The sequence below is a fragment of the Rhincodon typus genome, chromosome 20, assembly GCF_021869965.1.
Source record: "Rhincodon typus isolate 14 chromosome 20, sRhiTyp1.1, whole genome shotgun sequence".
NCBI lineage: Eukaryota > Metazoa > Chordata > Chondrichthyes > Orectolobiformes > Rhincodontidae > Rhincodon > Rhincodon typus.
The window spans coordinates 15,568,240-15,588,097 of record NC_063351.1 but is presented as its reverse complement, the minus strand read 5'-3'; the positions used below and the strand labels follow the sequence as shown (position 1 = coordinate 15,588,097).

General features: G+C 39.9%; 1 protein-coding gene across 3 annotated transcripts in view; it reads right to left on the bottom strand.

Annotated features, from left to right (window-relative positions):
* cpeb3 (cytoplasmic polyadenylation element binding protein 3) overlaps positions 1–18,864 on the bottom strand; it is an 80,220-nt gene extending 61,356 nt beyond the window's left edge. For 2 of the 3 annotated variants that reach the window (XM_048608832.1, XM_048608833.1), the window contains exons 1-2: positions 18,652–18,864; positions 5,393–5,452 (exon numbers count right to left, since the gene is read on the bottom strand). In XM_048608832.1, coding sequence (XP_048464789.1) covers positions 5,393–5,452; positions 18,652–18,757 — 166 coding nt within the window. In that variant the 5' untranslated portion in view covers positions 18,758–18,864. The remainder of the gene's footprint in view (positions 1–5,392; positions 5,453–18,651) is intronic. The other variant, XM_048608834.1, reaches the window with a different exon arrangement.
* Between the last annotated feature and the right edge of the window lie 994 nt (positions 18,865–19,858).

Below are 19,858 nucleotides of genomic sequence, written 5' to 3'. Positions count from 1 at the left end.
CCATCTTAGATTTACAAGCACACTAGAATATCAAATAGGAATAAAATGATCTTAATATAAAAGGCAGTATAACTTCTTAACAGCTTGCTATTAATATTACCTAATACTCCACCAAAATCTCCACAAAATGATGTTAGAAGAAATCTGCTATATACTGGCTGCTGAGTATCAATGAAATGAATTCTAGCTGTCCACCATTCACTTGTGAATTATCAGCTGAAATATATTCCAAAGCTATAAATACAGTGAAAGTTTAAGAAAGTTAATTTATCAGTTCTTGCACCAAAATCAATAAACATCCATGAGATTCAAAAATATTGTTGGTTTCACCCACAGACTATGAAGCAGCAACATGGTGATTCCTTTCAATGGCGTGTTGTGGAATACAAGCTTCAGCAAAACAATGTTCTGTAATAAACTCAACCCTTTTTTAAAAAATTCTGATTTGGGATACAAGTGAGGTATCTGGTAAACTAAACTTGCTTATGGAGTCGGATTCAGTCTCTGTTGAAGCTGGGGTATTGAATAAAAAGGTCTCATCAGCACCAAGATTGGTGGCACGACTTGAAGGCAGACTAAAAAACGTTAAAAGAAAAATCTTTATCACAATGATGATGTCTGATTAAATTTTCACCACTTCTTGTTTCACCGAGTCATACAGCATGGAAACAGACCCTTTGGTCCAATGTTGCCTCTCAGGTCCCTTAAAACTTTCCCCTCTAGTTCTGGGCTCCCCTACTCTGCGAAAAAGACCTGGTATATTCACCCTATCCATGCCCCTCGTGGCTTCATAAACTTCTCCAAGATCACCCCTCAGCCTCCGATGCGAGGGAAAACAAAAAAAGAGCTCCAGTCTATTCAGAGATAGTAGGAACTGCAGATGCTGGAGAATCTGAGGTAACAAAGTGTAGAGCTGGATGAACACAGCAGGCCAAGCAGCATCATAGGAGCAGGAAGGCTGACGTTTCGGGCCTAGACCCTTCATCAGAAATAGGGGAGGGGAAGGGGGTTCTGAAATAAATAGGGAGAGAGGGGGAGGCGGATAGAAGATGGATAGAGGAGAAGATAGGTGGAGAGGAGACAGACAGGTCAAAGAGGCAGGGATGGAGCCAGTAAAGGTGAGTGTAGGTGGAGAGGTAGGGAGGAGATAGGTCAGTCCGGGGAGGACGGGCAGGTCAAGGGGGCGGGATTAGGTTAGTAGGTAGGAGATGGGGGTGGGGCTTGAGGTGGGAGGAGGGGATAGGTGGGAGGAAGGACAGGTTAGGGAAGCGGGGATGAGCTGGGCTGGTTTTGGGATGCGGTAGGGGGAGAGGAGATTTTGAAACTTGTGAAATCCACATTGATACCATTGGGCTGCAGGGTTCCCAAGCGGAATATGAGTTGCTGTTCCTGCAACCTTCCGGTGGCATCGTTGTGGCACTGCAGGAGGCCCAGGATGGACATGTTGTCTGAGGAATGGGAGGGGGAGTTAAAATGGTTCGCGACTGGGAGGTGCAGTTGTTTATTGCGAACCGAGCTAGGTGTTCTGCAAAGCGGTCCCCGAGCCTCCACTTGGTTTCCCCGATGTAGAGGCGGCCACAACGGGTACAGCGGATGCAGTATACCACATTAGCAGATGTGCAGGTGAACATCTGCTTGATGTGGAAAGTCTCCTTGGGGCCTGGGATGGGGGTGAGGGAGTTGGTGTGGGGGCAGGTGTAGCACTTGCTGCGGTTGCAGGGAAAAGTGCTGGGTGTGGTGGGGCTGGACGGGAGCGTGGAGCGGACAAGGGAGTCACGGAGAGAGTTGTCCCTCCGGAAAGCAGATAAGGGTGGGGAGGGAAAAATGCTTTTGGTGGTGGGGTCGGATTGCAGATGGCGGAAGTGTCGGAGGATGATGCCTCTCTCCAGTCTATTCAGCCTCTCCCTTTAGCTCAAACTCTCCAATCCCAACAACATCCTCCTTTTATGAAATCTTTCAAGTTCAACATCTCTCCTACTGCAGGGAGACCAGAATTGAATGCAGTATTCGAAAAGGGCCTCAACAATGTCCTGTACAGCCACAACATTATGTCACAACTCCTATAATCAACACACTGACCAATGAAAGCAAGTTTCCTGAATTCCGTCTTCACCACCCTGTCTACCTGCAACTCCACTTGGAAGGAACTATGCACTTGTACCCCACGTCTCTTTGTTTGGCAACACTGCCCAGGGCTCTACCATTAACAGTACAAGTCCTGCCCTGGTTAGCCTTACATGCCTGAACATTAAGCTGAGTTCCATGTAATATGGCTAACTCAAGACTATTTATGTACTAAAATGCAAAAAGTACATGCTCCCAAAGTTTGGTTACTAAGGTAAGGTCAGATTTTGGCTGCATGCACCAATTCCTTTGACCTTCTGTAATAATAGATGTTTCTGGGAACATTTAATTGGAGTGGTCTCATACAGATTCACATATCCTGACGGAAACCCCAGAAGCTATATGTACAACTGCAGCTGAGTCTTAGATAAAAAGGTGTAGAGCTGGATGAACACAGCAGGCCAAGCAGCATCAGAGGAGCAGGAAGGCTGACATTTCGGGCCTAGACCCTTCTTCAGAAATCTACTATCTCTGCAGCTGAATCTTGCTTCTTTCAACTTTGGAAAGTAGTAAAATAAATAGAATGTACATGGGCAGAGCTCAAATTTGTTCAGCACCTTTTAATGGCTGGATTTTATTGGATTCATTAAGTTAATAAAATGTCTATCTTCTGCAAGGAAGATCAGAAATTCCTGGACCAAAATATGTTAAAAGATCTTCAGAGGCACTGATGAGTCAACTGTGTATTGTAGATTGATCCAAAAGGGCTCAAATTTTCCAAGGTGTGGTCATCACAGGAGTCCGGTCCTGGCATAGAGATTATCAGGTCCCCCAGGTGTGCAAAGGATCCGAGAGGAGCAGTTGAGGTTTTGATAGTTGCGTATAGGATCATTGTAATAAATACTAATGAGTTATAACGATGTTTTTAATATTTTAACTTTTCCTAAGTAACTACCTTCTTAATTTCAGTGGAACCCTCCGAATTCTCCAACCTAAGTGGATACTTGCAGGAGTGTTCCAAGCACCGAGATACAGCCCAGCAGAAAATTCCATTTCCCAGGGCATTCCTACAGATTGTGGTGCGATAGAGATTCCACACAGGGACCCCATACACAACTTCCAGCTATCCTGGAAAAATAATTATCTGGTCATCTGAAAATCCGAGCCAAAATACCACAAAGCAGAGCTGATTTAAAAAAGTGCAGTGACAATTTAATTCTTTTTTGTTCTTTAAAGTGTAGAAAAATCTACGAGTGTACTTCAGACATCTAATCAAACAAAAATAGACACGGAGCCTGAGAAGGAATTATTAGGATGAGCAGAGAAAAATTTGAGTGAAGAGATGAATTTTGAAGAGGTCATTATAAATGAGAGGCAAATGAAATAGAGGAATTTCAGTGAATTTCAGAGCAAGAGACCCAATTCGTAAAAGACAGCCCAAAGCTAAACTAAAATATGCATAAAGGCATATTCAACACTGTAGAGGACTTCTTTTCCTAGGCTGTTGCTCTCAATCTTTTTGTGCTCTATTTGAGGAAAAGTCATATGCTTAAAACATGTTTCAAACTTTCAACCAGAAAGGAAGGGGAATGGGTGTCTAAACACGTTAACAGCCTGCTTTCAGAGGAATGCAAAGTGCAACTGGAGATTTTAAGTTTCTCAACATGACTTCTCACTAATTAAAAGAGAAATTCTCATCAAGTAAGCTGGAGGACAAAGGGTGAAGTGGAAACTCAAACAAGTTAAGAATGAAGCAAAATCCTGAGGAAGATTCAATTTAATTTATACAAGTTTTTTGAATGAGCAACAATATTGTTGAAAGGAAGCTCTGGGAAATTGAGAATGTCCATCCACTCAGCATTCACTAGGATAGTGCAAGTCCTTCTTGAATTTATTGCATTTTGGCAAAATTCAGTTTAACAGCCAAGGCCTGGAAGGATTGAATTTATTATCCCTCCTTTAGCCTCACTGCATTCATAAAATGATTAGGATTAGCTGTTTTAGTTTGACAAACGACTGACCAAAACAAACTCAGTTCATCAATGATGGAAAGATTAGAAGATGGCGTGATAGTATTGTAGTACATGATCAGCAAGTTCAGAGATCCTGCCACAAACCTAAAATTTTTTCATGACCACAGAGAGGTTGAAGTTTTTTTGAATTATCTCAACAGAACAATTCACCCACTTCTGGGGCTCGTATCATTTAGAATTGTTGCTGACTCAGGTTTGCTCACAGTCATAGCACAAGTCCTGGATGGTGCTCATAATCACTAAACCTTGCTGTTTCTGCCGAGGATAATGCAATTAGTTAGTATTGATTCATTTTAGTAACTTTTGCCCTCCTGATTAGTTCCAGAACAAGGCTCACAAGATTGTACACTTCAATGATGCTGAAGGGATTTCAGCCAAGGGATAACTTCAGTCGGTGCTGTTTCTTTAAGGAGTTGACATAAATGATAAAAATCATTAAACTTTAAACACAAAACAAAGTATAATCCGATGAATGATTAAATCCGAACACACTGATACAGTCAGTCATTCTTGTATCTAAACATTACAGGTAACATCTTGGAAAAAATATGTAAAAAGCCACCAAGAAGACCAAATGGTAAAGGTTTACTGGTAATTTGGCATGGTCTTGTCAGATGTTTTAATCAACCGTCTATTAATTAAAGGAGAAAGAGCAGCAACTATGTTTCCATGTTAAAGTATATATATACACACACACACACACACATACACATTAGTTGAAGACAGATACGGACTGACCTCAAAAAGGATAATGTTCCCCTCCTGAGCCATAACGCTTGCTTTTGTTGGCATGTTTATTTTCAGAAGGGCAATGAGAAAGCTAACAAGCATTTGTATTTAAAAAATTGGGGAGAATGTAGGGAATTAAGTAACTAAATGTATAGACTCAAATGAAACATTAGTGCTCAAGTATTCATAAGAGTTGTGTACAATCTGCTAGTTACAAGAACTTTCCAAAATGAGAGCGATTTCTGTTTCTTACTTATTCAAAAGATGGTATTGGAGACTTCAACAGAGATGAACTGGAGAATTCTTCCACATCAAACTGAAGTACAGGTAACTTTGGAGTAAAATCAACTTAGTTTATCATTTGTTACATGATGCACCAATTGCACCAGGTAAAATAAATTCATGGGGCTAATACTACCTGTGCTGACCATGAATAAAATGATTATCTAGCACACTGCTTGTTTGGTTTCAAACCTTCAAGCAAGTTAAATGGAAACTTCTATGCATCTAAAAATCAGAAAATCTGTCAAACTCATGCAATAATTTCATGAAATAACAGTACTTACTATTATTTAGTGCCACAAGGTTATCTGTTCCTGGGTGAGGGAAGTTAAGGCCCAAGCGTCCTGCAACATGAAATACAGTCATTGAAAAATTTGCCAGCATATTCTCGACATATTTCCAACCTCAAGTAATTTAAACCATAATGGGTCTCACTACACAATGCAAAAAAAGTCAATCCAAGTTTGTAGAAAAAAATGAATTATCTTGAAACACATTCTGGAAAGCAATTGCTGCATTAGCCTAAATTGAAAGAACAGGTAGACATTTTAACACTTTTTTAAATTAAAATTTCATAGAGAAATTACTTGCCATTAATTACATGCCCCAAAAAGAGTCAATTTATGACCTGTCCACTGTTAAGATTAGATTTTTCAAATTGGAGGCAGCAAGGATATGAAGTGACATCACCTTAAATTATGTATTGCAGAACAATTACCTAAAATGTTTTGGTAAAGTACTTCCATCAACTGAATAGATCATTAATTTAGGATACAACATATTGATCACTCATTTGCTTTAAGAATGGTCAGAGCTAACTAGAATTGTCATAAAGCTAAAAAAAATCCCAAAATACATTTCATAAGTAAGTCCAAGACTCTAGAATGTCAAAAAGTCGTAAACACAACAAGACTTCAAATTTGAATCATGTGCAAAAGGATCAGTTATAAAATAGACACCAAATTGAGAGCATTTTCTTTTGCCTGCATTAAATTGAGAATGTTGAAAAATGTATTTTTAGATATCTTTAAGCGTAATTTAAAAGTAAGCTTCAGAGAGCCATAGTTGAGCTTGATGACTTGCTACTGTCATTAGAATGGCCAATATACTGAATAGTCCAAATGCTTAAAAAGGACAAAGTGCTGCAGAAACTCAGCAGATCTAGCAGTATCTGAAACAGATGAAACAGTGTTAATGTCTTAAATCCAGTGTGATTCCTCTTCAGAACTTGAAAGATAGAAAAGTGATGGGTTTACATCAAAAAAAGTCAGGGGAGCAAGTGAAACAGAAGGTCAACTAAAGTTAAGGGCAAGGGAGATTGACAATCACAGGTATTACACAACAGAAGGCAAAGGCAGTGGCAATTGAAAAGTGACAAAGCATAGCTCCAGCCCGTGTGTTAACAACAATATAGGTTAGCTCTGATGGAAAGCAAACTCATGAAGACAAGATACTGAAGGTAAAAAAAACTAAATTGGAGGACAGAATTTATGACTTATGTTGAATTAAGTATCAAGTCCATATGGCCATAAAGTGTCTAATTGGCAAATGAGGTGCTATATTCTTCCAGCTTGCATTGGGCTTCGTTGTAACACTGCAGTAGACCTAAGATAGAATGTGAGCTCAAGACTACAATACTTGACCTTAAGTGGCAAATGACTGGGATCATGCTTGCAGACTGAGTTGAGGTGTTCCACACAGGCACCCAGTCTGCAATTAGTCTCAGTGTTGCCGAGTTCACATTGTGAACAGTGAATACAGTCAATTGGATCGAAAGAAAAATCACTGCTTTGCCTGGAAGGAGTATCTGGGACCTTGGAATGTAAGGAGGGAGGAGATAAAAGAGCAAATGTTGCATTTCCTGCAATTGCACAGGAAGGTGGTGTAGACTGGGAATGTCGATGTTGGCGGTGATGGACGAGTGGATTAGGATACCATGAAGGGAACAGTCCCTTTGAAATGCTAACAAGGAAAAGTAGTGTTTGGTACCACTGGCTTCATGCTAGAGGGGGTGATCTAATTTGGGCTCATGGGGTAGAGAATGAAGATAAGGAGAACCCTACTGCAGTCTTGGTATGGAAGGAAAACAGTGTGGGCAAGTGCAGGAAATAGGTTGGACATGGTCAAGGGCCGTCTCCACCACAATGGAGGTGGGAGAGAGTTGAAACCTTTGTTGAGGAATAAAGAAGACACATCAGAACCTCGATTGTGGAAGGCCGCACCCTCAGAAGTTCAAAGAAGTTGGAGAAACTGGGAGAATGGAAGGCAGTACTTGTATGAAGCAGGGTGCAAAGAAGCATAGTCAAGGTCATTGTGGGAGTTAGGGCATTTATAATGAATATTCGAAAACAGCCCATCTCCAGCAAAGGAGACAGATGTCAAGGAAAGAAGGCAAGAGTCAGAAACTTCAGGTGAACAGAAGGAAAAAGAGTGATAAATGGAAGCAAAAGTGATGAATTTTGATTGTTCTAGACAAGAGTAGCAAATAGCACTAATACAGTCATTGATGTATTAGAGGAGGAAAAAAAAAAGGTTGTGGGAGGGAGGTCAAGGCAGACTGGAACAAGGATCATCTCTTATACTCTACAAAAACACAGGCATAACAACAGTCACTATGGGTGCCTATAGTCATATCTTTAGCTGGACTCATTTCCTCCAAAAGGAGAGATTGTTTAATAAAGAGAACAAGGTCAATTAAGTAGAGAAGGATGGTAGTGGATGGGAACTGTGAAATACACAGTCTTGTTTCAATGAGAAACGGACAGGCTTTGTCATCAGCATCATCACTGGCCTCACCAGCTTGCAGGCAAAAAAGTGTGCTTGGTAATTTTTTTTTGGCTAAAAGTATTTAATTCTCAGAGGATATAGGTTGTACATTGGTCTAAAAGCATCAGTACATTGTAGGATAGGACTGGAAATTTGTACAAATCCAGATAGTCAGGTAGTGAATGACTGAACCAGAGTTTAATCTTTCATACCCTAAGTACTTTCACGTACTATGATATGATTTACAAACATGTACTTCTAAACCCAATAACCAGTGTTTCAATCTACTGCAATATTAAAAATTGCAATTTCGACCAACCTGCTCATACATATTGTGTCATATCTTATTCCCCCTGTACATCAATGAATGCTTTGCTGCCACTACCTGTTCTTGTCTAGGACTGGCAAAAGTCATAACTTTGGCTTCCAATTTCCACTTTTCCCTCCTCTTCACTTGACCTTTTGTCGGAACTTTCTTTCTCACCTTGACAAGGAGGGATTTGAACCTGGAACTTCTGACCCAGAGGCAGGGTGCTACCCATGTGCCACAAGGTCCCCTACAAAAGCCAAATGCACCTGGTATTCCCAGGCAGTCTCCCATCCAAATAATAATCTGGCCAGAGTCCAATTAGCTTTTGGAGATTAAAATGTTTTTAATCAACCTGTTCAGACATGTCGTCGCACCCTAGAGGGCAGGGGAACTTGAACTCAGACCTTCTGGCTGGGTGTAGGAAAACTACAAAATGCATCACAAGGCCAGCTGCTCCTACAAACTGGATCATTTCCGTTGCTCATATGACACCCACTAACTAGTATTGCCAAACATATAACTTCTATACAATGTTTACTTGATGCACTTACAAGTTAAATGTGATTCATATCTCAGCTGCCTGACCACTAGAAATGATTTGTTTGATTATCCAAAGAATCTGCTTTAATAAATAAAAAGACTATAACATCTCCAAATTGTTTCTTTGAATGGTTATAATACAAGGTAGTTAATATAACATTCTTTCACAAATTTAAAAATCATTAAAACAGTGTCATGATTTGCACATCAATTCAAACAAATTTCTTACCATTTCTCCTCCTATACGTTATTCAACTCAATACAACTCGGGCAAAGTAATGCTTTAATATTAAAGTCACCAGTTATGAATGAATCAAACATCAACCGGGGCAATCCTTGCACAATGCATTAAAACCCAATTTGACTGCATTGAGTGGATCAATTTAACAACAGAAAAACAGTACTTGAAGACAAGATACTGAAACTCAGTCAAAGCCTCGTTAAAACATAGCAGGCATTTTAAATTGTTCAGCATAGTAAAAAGCCACAAAGTTCCATCACAAAAAAAAAGTGCTCAAAATAGGTCAGGAGGGAAGACATCATCTGCAGGGAGAGAAATGTTTCAGATTGTTGGCCTTTCATTGGTGCCAGAAAATCTCTCAATCTTCACACTTGTTGAGTTGAAATTATTTTAGACATCTGTGTTCTAACCCAGTCACCCACAATGTTTTTGCTACAGTACCCCATTTATTAAAAACAAAGCACAGAACCTTGTAATGCAAGTTCATTTTCCTATCAAGAAATTAGCTTTTGTATTAAACATCCATATTTATTACTTTTGTGTTACATGTAGTGAAACCAGATACCGGCCCTATCACTTTGTAGAAACTAACATCAAAAACTTATGCAGAATTCCCACAACAGAAAACCAGATTGGTACATCACGACAAACGTCAACTTTCACAACTGTCACATGTAATCAGATTAAACCGAGGCTTGAACCAAGAGCATAATGGATGGTATTGAGCAGCTCAATCAGTTGATTAAGCACCTCAGTCATGTGCAGCACCGTAAATAACTCCCAAGAACGAACCAGATTCAACATGAAGCCAGTGGAAAATTTGGTGATTCGCTGTGGCACTAATTCCATTGGCTGGTCACTCTGCTTACCAAATTTCAACACAGCAGGCAAGAGTCCTGGCAAAATCATATGGCCTGCAGAGAAATGTGGTGCCAAATATCAGCAACAGTTCTGGGGAGGAATGGGGACTGGCTCGCTTACCCTCTAACAGCACCACCAAATGACACATTTTCTTTCCACTTCTGTCAAATTTCTGTATGTAAAATGCTCAGTTAACAAAATAAGCTGCATGTGCATGCCAAGATTGGAAAAGTAAAGGTCTCACTGCATAATTAGATTTTTAAAAATTTTATGCTTGAAAGATACTAATTGGGTTGACACATTAGGGTTCTTCAAGAGAATTTCAGAGGGGTATGAACCCCAATGGACAGCCCCCAGTTTAAAATCACCACATCTTTTTTATTTATTGTCCTATTCTCTTGTAGTGATAGTTCAGAGATAAAAACTTGATTTACCATGTGGTTCATTTTCTAGGGACACTAACTGCTGTCATGACAAGTAGAGAAAAATAGAGAAAGACTGATGATACAGCCCCGACCATCTCTAAACTTCACAATTGCATTCTCCTGCAAAAGAGACTAATATCTCAACTCACTCATATGCTTCATTCACTTGGACCTTAAAATCTTGTATCAAAGCCTACAGATTCCATCTGACCTACGTTACCTGCCAAATCATAATGGCTTTCATGCCTACAGTTTACTGTATGTGCTCACTGAATTTTGGAAGTTTATGGGCTAATATCTGAGGAATTTCAGAATATATGGACAAATAATATCTCTGAAGTAGTCAAACTCTCAAATCTGTGAATACAAGGTGACTTTTAAAACTAAACAGGAAATGGGACTGCTCTCCAAGTACTTGCAGAAAATTAGAGAGGGTAGTTTGAAATCTGCTAAAAGCTCTCCGCAAAAATTACTTGTGTTTTCCTCAGTTTAATAAGCAGATTTTAAAGGAGGGTGGGGGGAGCATAGGGTTAGGAAGAGGCTGCAACTGGTTTCTTAATTATGAGTTCTGAGGAAGGGTCACCGGACCCGAAACGGTAACTCTGTTTTCTCCTTCAAAGATGCTGCCAGACCTGCTGAGCTTTTCCAGCACTTTGTTTTTGTTCTTAATTATACTACATGACTTGTTTTCCCCCCCACTTTCCCAGCTGAATCTTCAGTTTTCAAAAGAGAAAAACTAGCAGCCCAAATTAAAATACTACACACTTGACTTAAGCTGACAGGATGCCAGTCAGCACAGAATCCATCACAAACATTTGCTGACTGCTTTATTTTTCTCTTCAACCATCATTTTAAGTGGGCTATAGAAATGTATGCAACTAACTTAATTTTAAATTGTGGCTTACTCTTACTTACACTGCCCAACTGTTCGAAATGTTAACCCAGTAAAGCTCCATTTTTGCGTCATGATATTTGGATTCAGCTATCTTTTCATGTACTAGTATTGGGCACTGCCCTACTTTCTGGAATTCTAATTCCAAATCCCTCTTGTTTCTTCACTTTTGAAAAAGGTCCTCAAAAACCTACCTTTAGACTGAGATTTCATTAATGTTGCTCAATTTTCCCATCGTTGCTCAACACTAATTCCTCTCCCTTAGCCTCCCTCATCTCCATTTGTTTAAAAAATGGACGGGAAAGTTTCTGTTAAAGCTTTGGGGGTGGAGCAGAGTAGTAACATCTCAAAAGGTTTTGACCAAAAAGGCATCCGAAAAATGTGGTATGATGATATGATGTACCAACATTATCAACAACAAAAGTGACAAAGATGCATGTAATAGGTTTTATTTCTCCAAATCAATGCAAGCAAAAGTAAACTGCATGTGTAACTACATAACCAAATGACTAATACAATTCTGATTAAAGATACTCTAACTTTAGTGTGATTCAGGTCTATTTCTAGTTCCAGGTGGCCGGAGATACATTCAATAACCAAAGACACTGTATTGGAGGATACACAGCAGAAGTTTGGATTCTCATGTTTCAAAGGAGATCACAGGAATGTGATGCTGGTGATTGATAGCAAATGTTATGGAAGGGAGTGATCAGGAAAGTACTTTATTATTCATAGCTTTTTGCTGCTGAAAATGTGAAGCTTACAAAATAACTTCCACAACAGGCTGTTGGTATAAAACGTTAAAGACCATGAATCACATGTTAAGCCAAAGCAAAACGAAGAACTGCAGATGCTGGAAATCAGAAACGAAAACAGAAATTGCTGGAAAACTCTGCAGGTTTGGCAGCATCTGTGGAGAGAAAGCAGAGTTAATGTTTTGGGTCCAGTGACCTTACTTCAGAACTGATCAGAGCTAGGGAATGGTTAGTATATATGCTGCATATGGGGAGGGCAGAGGAAGAAACAATAGGTGGAGATGGAGCCCTGAGAGAAAGAATGGTTGGACAGACAAAGGAATGGGTAAAGGTCAGCCTGGGAGAATCAATAGCTGCTAACTGGGACCGTTAGTAGCTGATAATGGGATGGCTGTGCTGGCAGCCCACGTGTTGACAATGTCTGGTCTGTGGGGGTTGGGCTAGGACATGGGAGAAGGAGCTCAGGCTCTGTTGAACTCAAAATTGAGTCATCAAGGCTGCACAGCTCCCAAGCAGAAAAATGGTGGTGTTGTAGTTCCAGCTTGCGTTGAGCTTATCTGGAGCACCACAGCAAGCCAAAGACAGAAACACAGAACACAGTGGTGTGTCGAAGGGGCAGGCAACCAGAAACTCAAGGTCATTTTTGTGAACAGAATGCAATTAGTCTGCAAAATGATCACCCAGTCTGCACTTCGTCTCCCCAGTATACAGGAGATCACATTGTGAGCAACAAATACAGTAGGCTTGATTGAGCGAAGTGCAGAAAATCCCTGCTTCACCTGGAAGGTGTGCCTGGGGCCTTGGATACTGAGGAGGGAGGAAGTAAACAGGCAGGTGTTACAGCTTCTGCGATTGTAGGGAAAGGTGTTGTGGGGCTGTGTACAGGAAGGGGTGTTGGGAGTGAAAGAAGTGTCCCAGAAGGAACGGTCCCTGCGGAAGGCTTAGAAGGGAGAGGAAGGGAATGTGTGTTTGTTAGTGACATCCTGCTGGACGTGACAGAAATAATGGCTAATGATCCTTTGCATGTGGATGCTAATAGGTTGGTAGGCGAGGATCAGGTGGACCCTATTGCTGTCCTGGTGAGGGCTGAAGTGCGGGAGATGGGTCAGACACGGCTGAGGGTCCTGTCAACTACTGGTGGGGAATCCTCAGCTGAGGAAGAAGGTGGACATTTCAGAATCCCCTTGTAGAAGGTGGCATCATCAGAACAGATATGATTGAGACGGAGAAATTGGGAGAATGGAATAGTCTTTACAGGAAGCGGGGCTCAAGAATGTATAGTCCAGGTAACTGTAGGAGTTGGTGGGTTTGTAGTGACTGTTGGTGGCAAGTCTGTCCTCAAAAATGAGCAGATTTTCAGGAAGATAAGAGAGGAGTCAGAGATGAACCAGGTGAAGGCGAGGGCAGTGTGGAAATTGTAAGAGAAATAGATAAACTTTTCCAATTCCAGATGAGAGGGGGAAGCAGCACTGATGACATGATCAATTTACCTTAGGGGCCTTAGCAGGACTGAAACAAGGAATATTCCAGGTACCCCACGAAGAGACAGGCATAACTGGGGCCCATCCAGGTACCCATGGCCACCCCTTTGACCTGAAGAAAGTGAGACAAATTTAAAGAAGAAGTTGTTCAACAAGTGAGGGCAAATTCAGCCAGGCAGAGGAGAGCGGTAGAGGATTTGAGCCCATGTTGCCGGAGCATTAGTCTGGATTACTGGTCCAGCAGACAAAGACACATCCCTTTCTGACACACTAAACGCTTTCTATGCTCAGTTTGAGTGGAATGCCAGCGGCACAGTCATGACGGCCCCAACAGCCGCGAACACACCTGTTCCCTCTATCACTGCTTCAGACATCAAATTGGTCTTCCTGGGAGTCAACCCAAGGAAAGGGAGCGGCCCGGATGGTGTCCCGGCCAAGCACTCAGGTCCTGTGCGGACCAACTGGCGGAGGTATTCACCGACAACTTCAACCTCTCCATCCTACAAGCTGAAGTCCCCACCTGCTTCAAAAAGATCACCATCATCCCAGTACCTAAGAAAGCACATGCAGTGTGCTTTAATGACTACCACCCTGTAGCTCTGACCTCAATAATCATGAGGTGCTTTGAGAGGCTGGTCATGACCTACATCAACTCCAGTGACCGAACCCGCCTCAATTCCCCACAATTTGCATACCGAGGTAACAGGTCCACAGCAGATGCCATATCCCTAGCCCTGCACTCATCCCTGGAACATCTGGACATCAAAGACACCAACATCAGACTCCTGCTCTGACTACAGCTCCACCTTCAACACTATTATCCCTTCTGGACTGATCTTAAAACTCCATGACCTTGATCTCGGCTCCACCCTCTGCAACTGGATCCTCAGCTTTCTGACCCACAGGACGCAAATCAGTGAGGATAGGTAACTGCAATTCCTCAACAATAACATTCATCTCATATGTACTTTTAATTTTCTGTAAATTTAAAACAAGAGAATGGTCAAACCAGTCTATCGTTTTGAATTGCCAAATGTGAGAGTGAGAATTCTTCGATGTATTTGGCTGTTGAGCCTGCTTGATGGCATCGCTATTGCAGGATACCCAATATCCCTTCCAGCTGGCACCAAAATGAAGCTAACAATTGGAAGGGTGGACTCCATGCCTGTGAGATATTGGTGAGCAGCCATCTTCAAGGTCAGTAGCTCATGCCCTTACAGCACCACTGACTACAAAATGCAAACTTCTCTTTCTCTCTTTGACTCAAAGTGTGCAGGTTCAAACCCTACCCTCCATGAGACCATACCATATGTGAACAAAAAAGGACCAATCTCAGTAGGAGACTGCTTGCATCAGTCAGAAAATTGTGGCTTCAAAATCCTATTCAAGAGATTCAAGTACATAATCTAGGCTGACACTTCAGGGCAGTATCGAGGGTGTGCTGCATTGCATGGTTAACAGCATCATCTTTCAGATAACGAAACATGGTCCAATCTTCCCTCTCAAAAGATCCCAGCACTATTCAAAGAAGAAGTCCTGAGTATCCTGGCTAAAAATCAGGCTTTAAATCAACATCACTATAATGAATGATCCCGTTGTCACTCCAATGTTGGTTATGGACCTTGCTGTATGAAAATTGACTCTTACATTTTTTTTCATTCCAATGGTAACTACACTTGGTTTTACAATCAATAGCTGTAAAGCACTTAGGAATGCAGAGATTGTGAAAGGCACTATAAAAAGGCAAGGTTTCTTCACTATACTTTTTGAAGCATAGTACAGTTGCAGTATAACTCACAGGGTTAGCCAACCAAATCGGAAATGCAAGGGTATAACAGATAAATAATCAGCTATCAATGAGGTGAAGGGCTACAGCTACAGAACATGATGAAGCAGGACAGAGATAGGACATACAGCCTTCAGTAACATATTCTTTTAAAGTTTGAATTGGACTCTTATAAAAATCAGGACAGCACTGAAGAGGAGCGAAGATGGTGGTGGTGGTGTTGGGGCGGGGTGGAGAGGCGGGAGCGGTAACAATGAACATAGGATATGTCATGCATAGTGAAATCAATTGGAATTCAAGTGACCACTCAGGAAACTACAAGAAAAGTCAAAGCCCACAGTTACACAAATGGATGAAACTTGCAGCTAGATACTTTGAAAGTAAAAATATCCATGATTTATTGTATCTAACAGATAAAAATGTTTTTTCAAATCAGTGTAATTTAAGCAATTGAATCCTTTCCTAACAATTCATAGCTCCTACCAATTAGGCATGGTCTCAAGACTGGATTCAAACATGCAACATAACTAAAAACCGAAAGAACTGCGGATGCTTAAAATCAGAAACAAAAACAGAAACTGTGGGAAAAGCTCAGAAGGTCTGGCAGCATCTGTAGAAAGAAATCAGAGAGTTAGTGTTTTGGGTTGAGTAACCCTTCCTTAAAAATATGCAACATAACTTCCATTCAAATTAAATGCAATTCCCTAGCCAGGTTTAAGCATGGTAACTTCTAACTCCAGTTTCAAGAATTACAAACTAAAAGAGCTGGGCTGTTTCAATCAACAGACTTCGACACATTGTCACAGCAGTACAAATAATGGAAGATACAACTTTTAATTCACTCAGGGGACTTGCTGTTGCTGGTTGGGCCAGCAATTATTGCCCACCCCTAGTTGCTCTTTAGGTGATGATCAACAAAGAGCTGCCTTCTTAAACTAATGCAGTCCATTTGGCGCAGATTGACCCACAATGTCATTTGAGAGGGAGTTCCGGGATTTTGACTCAGTGACGCTGAAGAAACAGCCACATATTGCCAACTGAGGTAAGCAATGCACTGTCACCTGCAAGCTCTAGAATAGTTACGATTCACTTCTATTCAGTGCTCCATATATTAGGTCACCTGAGAATGAGCAATGCTTACCGTAGTGCAAAAGTTCTTTCAACAGCAATTATCAACTACCTTTTCTTCTCAAAAGGAGCCTCAGAATGTGTCTGTAGTAAGGTTAAGAGTTAGAACTGCACTCAAGCCAATTTTCACTGTGATACTATTACTCTAGATTAATTGACTTAACCTTGTTTTATTCTTTTAATAACTGGCAATAATATATCCAATTTTATACAGCCAGAATTTTACCTTCAGGAAGTACTAATATATATGCTAGGTCTTATTCATTCATCTCCTTTTTACCAAACTGAAAACAATTCACCTCTAGTTTTTGTCTACCTTTAAAGCACATTCCTCCAAATACTGAAATTCATCATGATTTTCAGACTTGAATGCTTGCAATCTGGGCAAGAGATTGACTCCACCAGTAAAAGATATGATAGTGCGGTGCTAATGATTATATAATGCAGTAATTGCCAAATCAAAGGCTATTTTACTGTGAAGTGTGGCATGCCACACACAATTACATTCGGACAATTTTCCAGAAGGTTATCATCTGGAATAGAAGTTCAAATGCAAACTGTGGTTTTCCTAAATCTTGAAACCAAATATATTTGTAGAGTGCAAGTGAGCACAGAAGCAAGCAACCAAAAAAGAAAGCAAGAAAACAGAAGAAAAAGCCTCAGTACCCATTCATTAGAATAGTGATGCATAAAATTCAGATAATCTACAATGACAGTAGTGGAGAAGTTGTTAGCCATTCCCGCTGGCAGAATAGAAAAGTCAACAGAAGGCTGCCTATGATAAGCCGAGGTTCTGAAACAGTAACTTTGGTTTAGCCAAACTCATGCACACTTATATGACCATGCCAACTAATCAGAGCCAGGTTAGGTCATACTAAAGTGCAAAGTCACAGACAAGACTGCAAAACAGTCTCTTGGTGCATAATGATTCAGGAGATATTTTTAACACAGATGAAGCCGTACTGTTATACTACCTTTCATCAGGTCACTGTTTAATGTTTCAAGGTGAAACATGTAATGGCAGAAAACAAAGCAAGAATTATATCACTGCCGTAAATCGGAGCCAACATGGATGGCATCAAAAAACTACCACTTCTTGAGATCGGAAATTTCAAGCAGTCAAATTGCTTTGCAAATGTCAACAGACTACCTATCTACTACAGGGTAACAAAATACCTGGATGGTTCTGTATTTTTGAGACCAGTATTAGGACAATGGAGTCAATACATAAACAGAAGCAAAGGAAGAATATCACCCCATTGCCCCTCAAGAGTCTATCGAATGCCATTTGTTTCTCTAGCAGAAGCCACAGAAGCTGTAAAAAGGTGCACCAAAATTTTGTACTGTGCCACGACAATCTGGTAAACATGTTGTCACTGCAGTGAAACGCGATGGACTCAACTGAAGACAGCATGCTAAGCAGAGAAAAATCTCAGTTTCTCTAATACTAACTCCTCATGTTTATCAATGCCTATTACTGTACAAGGTCAGAGCATTGTAAGGTGTTAACAAATTGAAACATCAAAACAGTTTTTACACATTTACTGAACTGTTTTCATTTGTTTTTGTTTGAAGAGCTCTTTTGAAAACAGAACAGGTTACATAAGGGCTTCCTTACCTATCTCGAAGATCTACTTAACATGACTAATCATGATTTTATTGTACAATGCCTTTGATGATCTCAGGATGTCCCAAGGTTATTTTACAGCCAAGAACGGGCTATAGTATTCTACCACTGGAATGCAAGAGAAAATATTGTGGAATTTAACTCCCAAGAAATATATATTAATATGACTATAAAGCAAAGAAAAACCAAAGTAAAAATCATAATGGAAACTAGAAATCATGCAGATAAAATACGATTGCTCCTAAAAAAAAAAAAATTGTCCTATAAGCAAAATTGTTTCAAATGCATTTGGAAGATTAAAAAGAAAAGTAATATCAGTTTAACTCATTCCTTTCCTGCTGAGCATATCAACCAAAATCCTGAAAATAAAAGTGTGAGGAGGAAAGGAAGAACCTTGTACAATTGTAACAGTTCAATAACTTTTGTTAATGAAAATACAAAATAATAAAAGCAATGGAATTTCACACTAGCTCATGAACAGGCATTTTAGCAATTAAAAAATCTATTGAATAAGAAACATATGAACATTAACTTCTTAGTCAGTCATATATATTTTCTTAAAGATTTTCTCAAATCCTTGCTGTTAAAAATGTGAAATGTTTTGTAAGTGAAACAACCACAAATCATTTCCTAAACTTCTATGAACAATCAACCAAAATTGTACAGTATAAAAAATTCAGGTAAAGTTAGAATCTATACCAAGTGTATAGGGATGTAGGAATATTCCTAACCTGCAAAGTGATTCCTCCACATTATATCAGCAATGGTCATTGGTGGGCCACTGGGAGGGTAGTGTTTACCTTTGAGGGGCTCATGGTCACTCCTCATAATATCCATTAAAGAATTCTCCAAAGAGTGCAAGTTAAATGCATCATAGGGCCGATTCCGGTCCTGTAAGACAAAAGAGGATACTGTTGGAGGTACTTTAACTCTGAGTACATCGCCATGAAGTTTAGAGATTCATATAAAGTCATTGTGATTAATGTGAAAGATTGCAAAGCTTTAATTAGCATAATCCTTCAACAGTCAAATCTCAGAGTTATTTACAACCTTGTTAATAATTCCTCAGCAAAAAAGAATCTTTATTTACTCAAGATTTAGCTTGGCATTGGCTTTTTCAATTTTCATAGTGCATAAATAACCAACTTTACTTCTAAAGAATGTCTTCATTTGATTTGATACAATTGTTGATGAATCAGTTGTTGTGTGTCATTTCATTTAAAGCAAGGACGACAAAACGCTAAACAAGTATGGATATCCTACTTAAATTAAGTCAAATGTATTTTCATAAGCTCTTATTTCAATTCGTTTAGGTCGTCTTCTTAAGTATTTATTCACCTGTTTTTCACGTAGGTCAAAATCTAATTTGCCATTTTCACTCAATTTCGACAATCTGCCACAAAACTATTGTTAAAGTAGGAAAATTATCAGAGCCTACAAGAGACATTGTTGAGCAATTATTTTTTAAGTCAACCTTTATAAAATGTATGGTGCTGCATTTACAGCGTCATATTTTTGGTCAAAGTCTACTGTTACTCTGCCATCTTCCAAAGATGAATATAACATTATCTGAAGACAGGGCAAAACCAGCTGAAGTAAACAGAAGAGAATTTCCCTTCAATGTTGCATGATTACTTTATCCCGATATCGGAGCAAGAAAACATTCTCCAAGATTATTAACATCGGACACATTCACACTCAAAAGGTGCCAGAATTCAGGAATAGAGAATTAGACAGTAATGAAATCCTAAATACCTAGCACCTCTGAATTTACTCAATTCCTCTATATTCAAACATGAAGGCATTATCTACAATGGCTTTAAAATCTCATTAAGTATACAAAAACATTTGTTGCCTTTTTCAAGGCCAATAATGATTACATCTCTTACAATAGCTTCAGAGATATACACAAGGTCAGTTTAACATTAAATCAGTGAC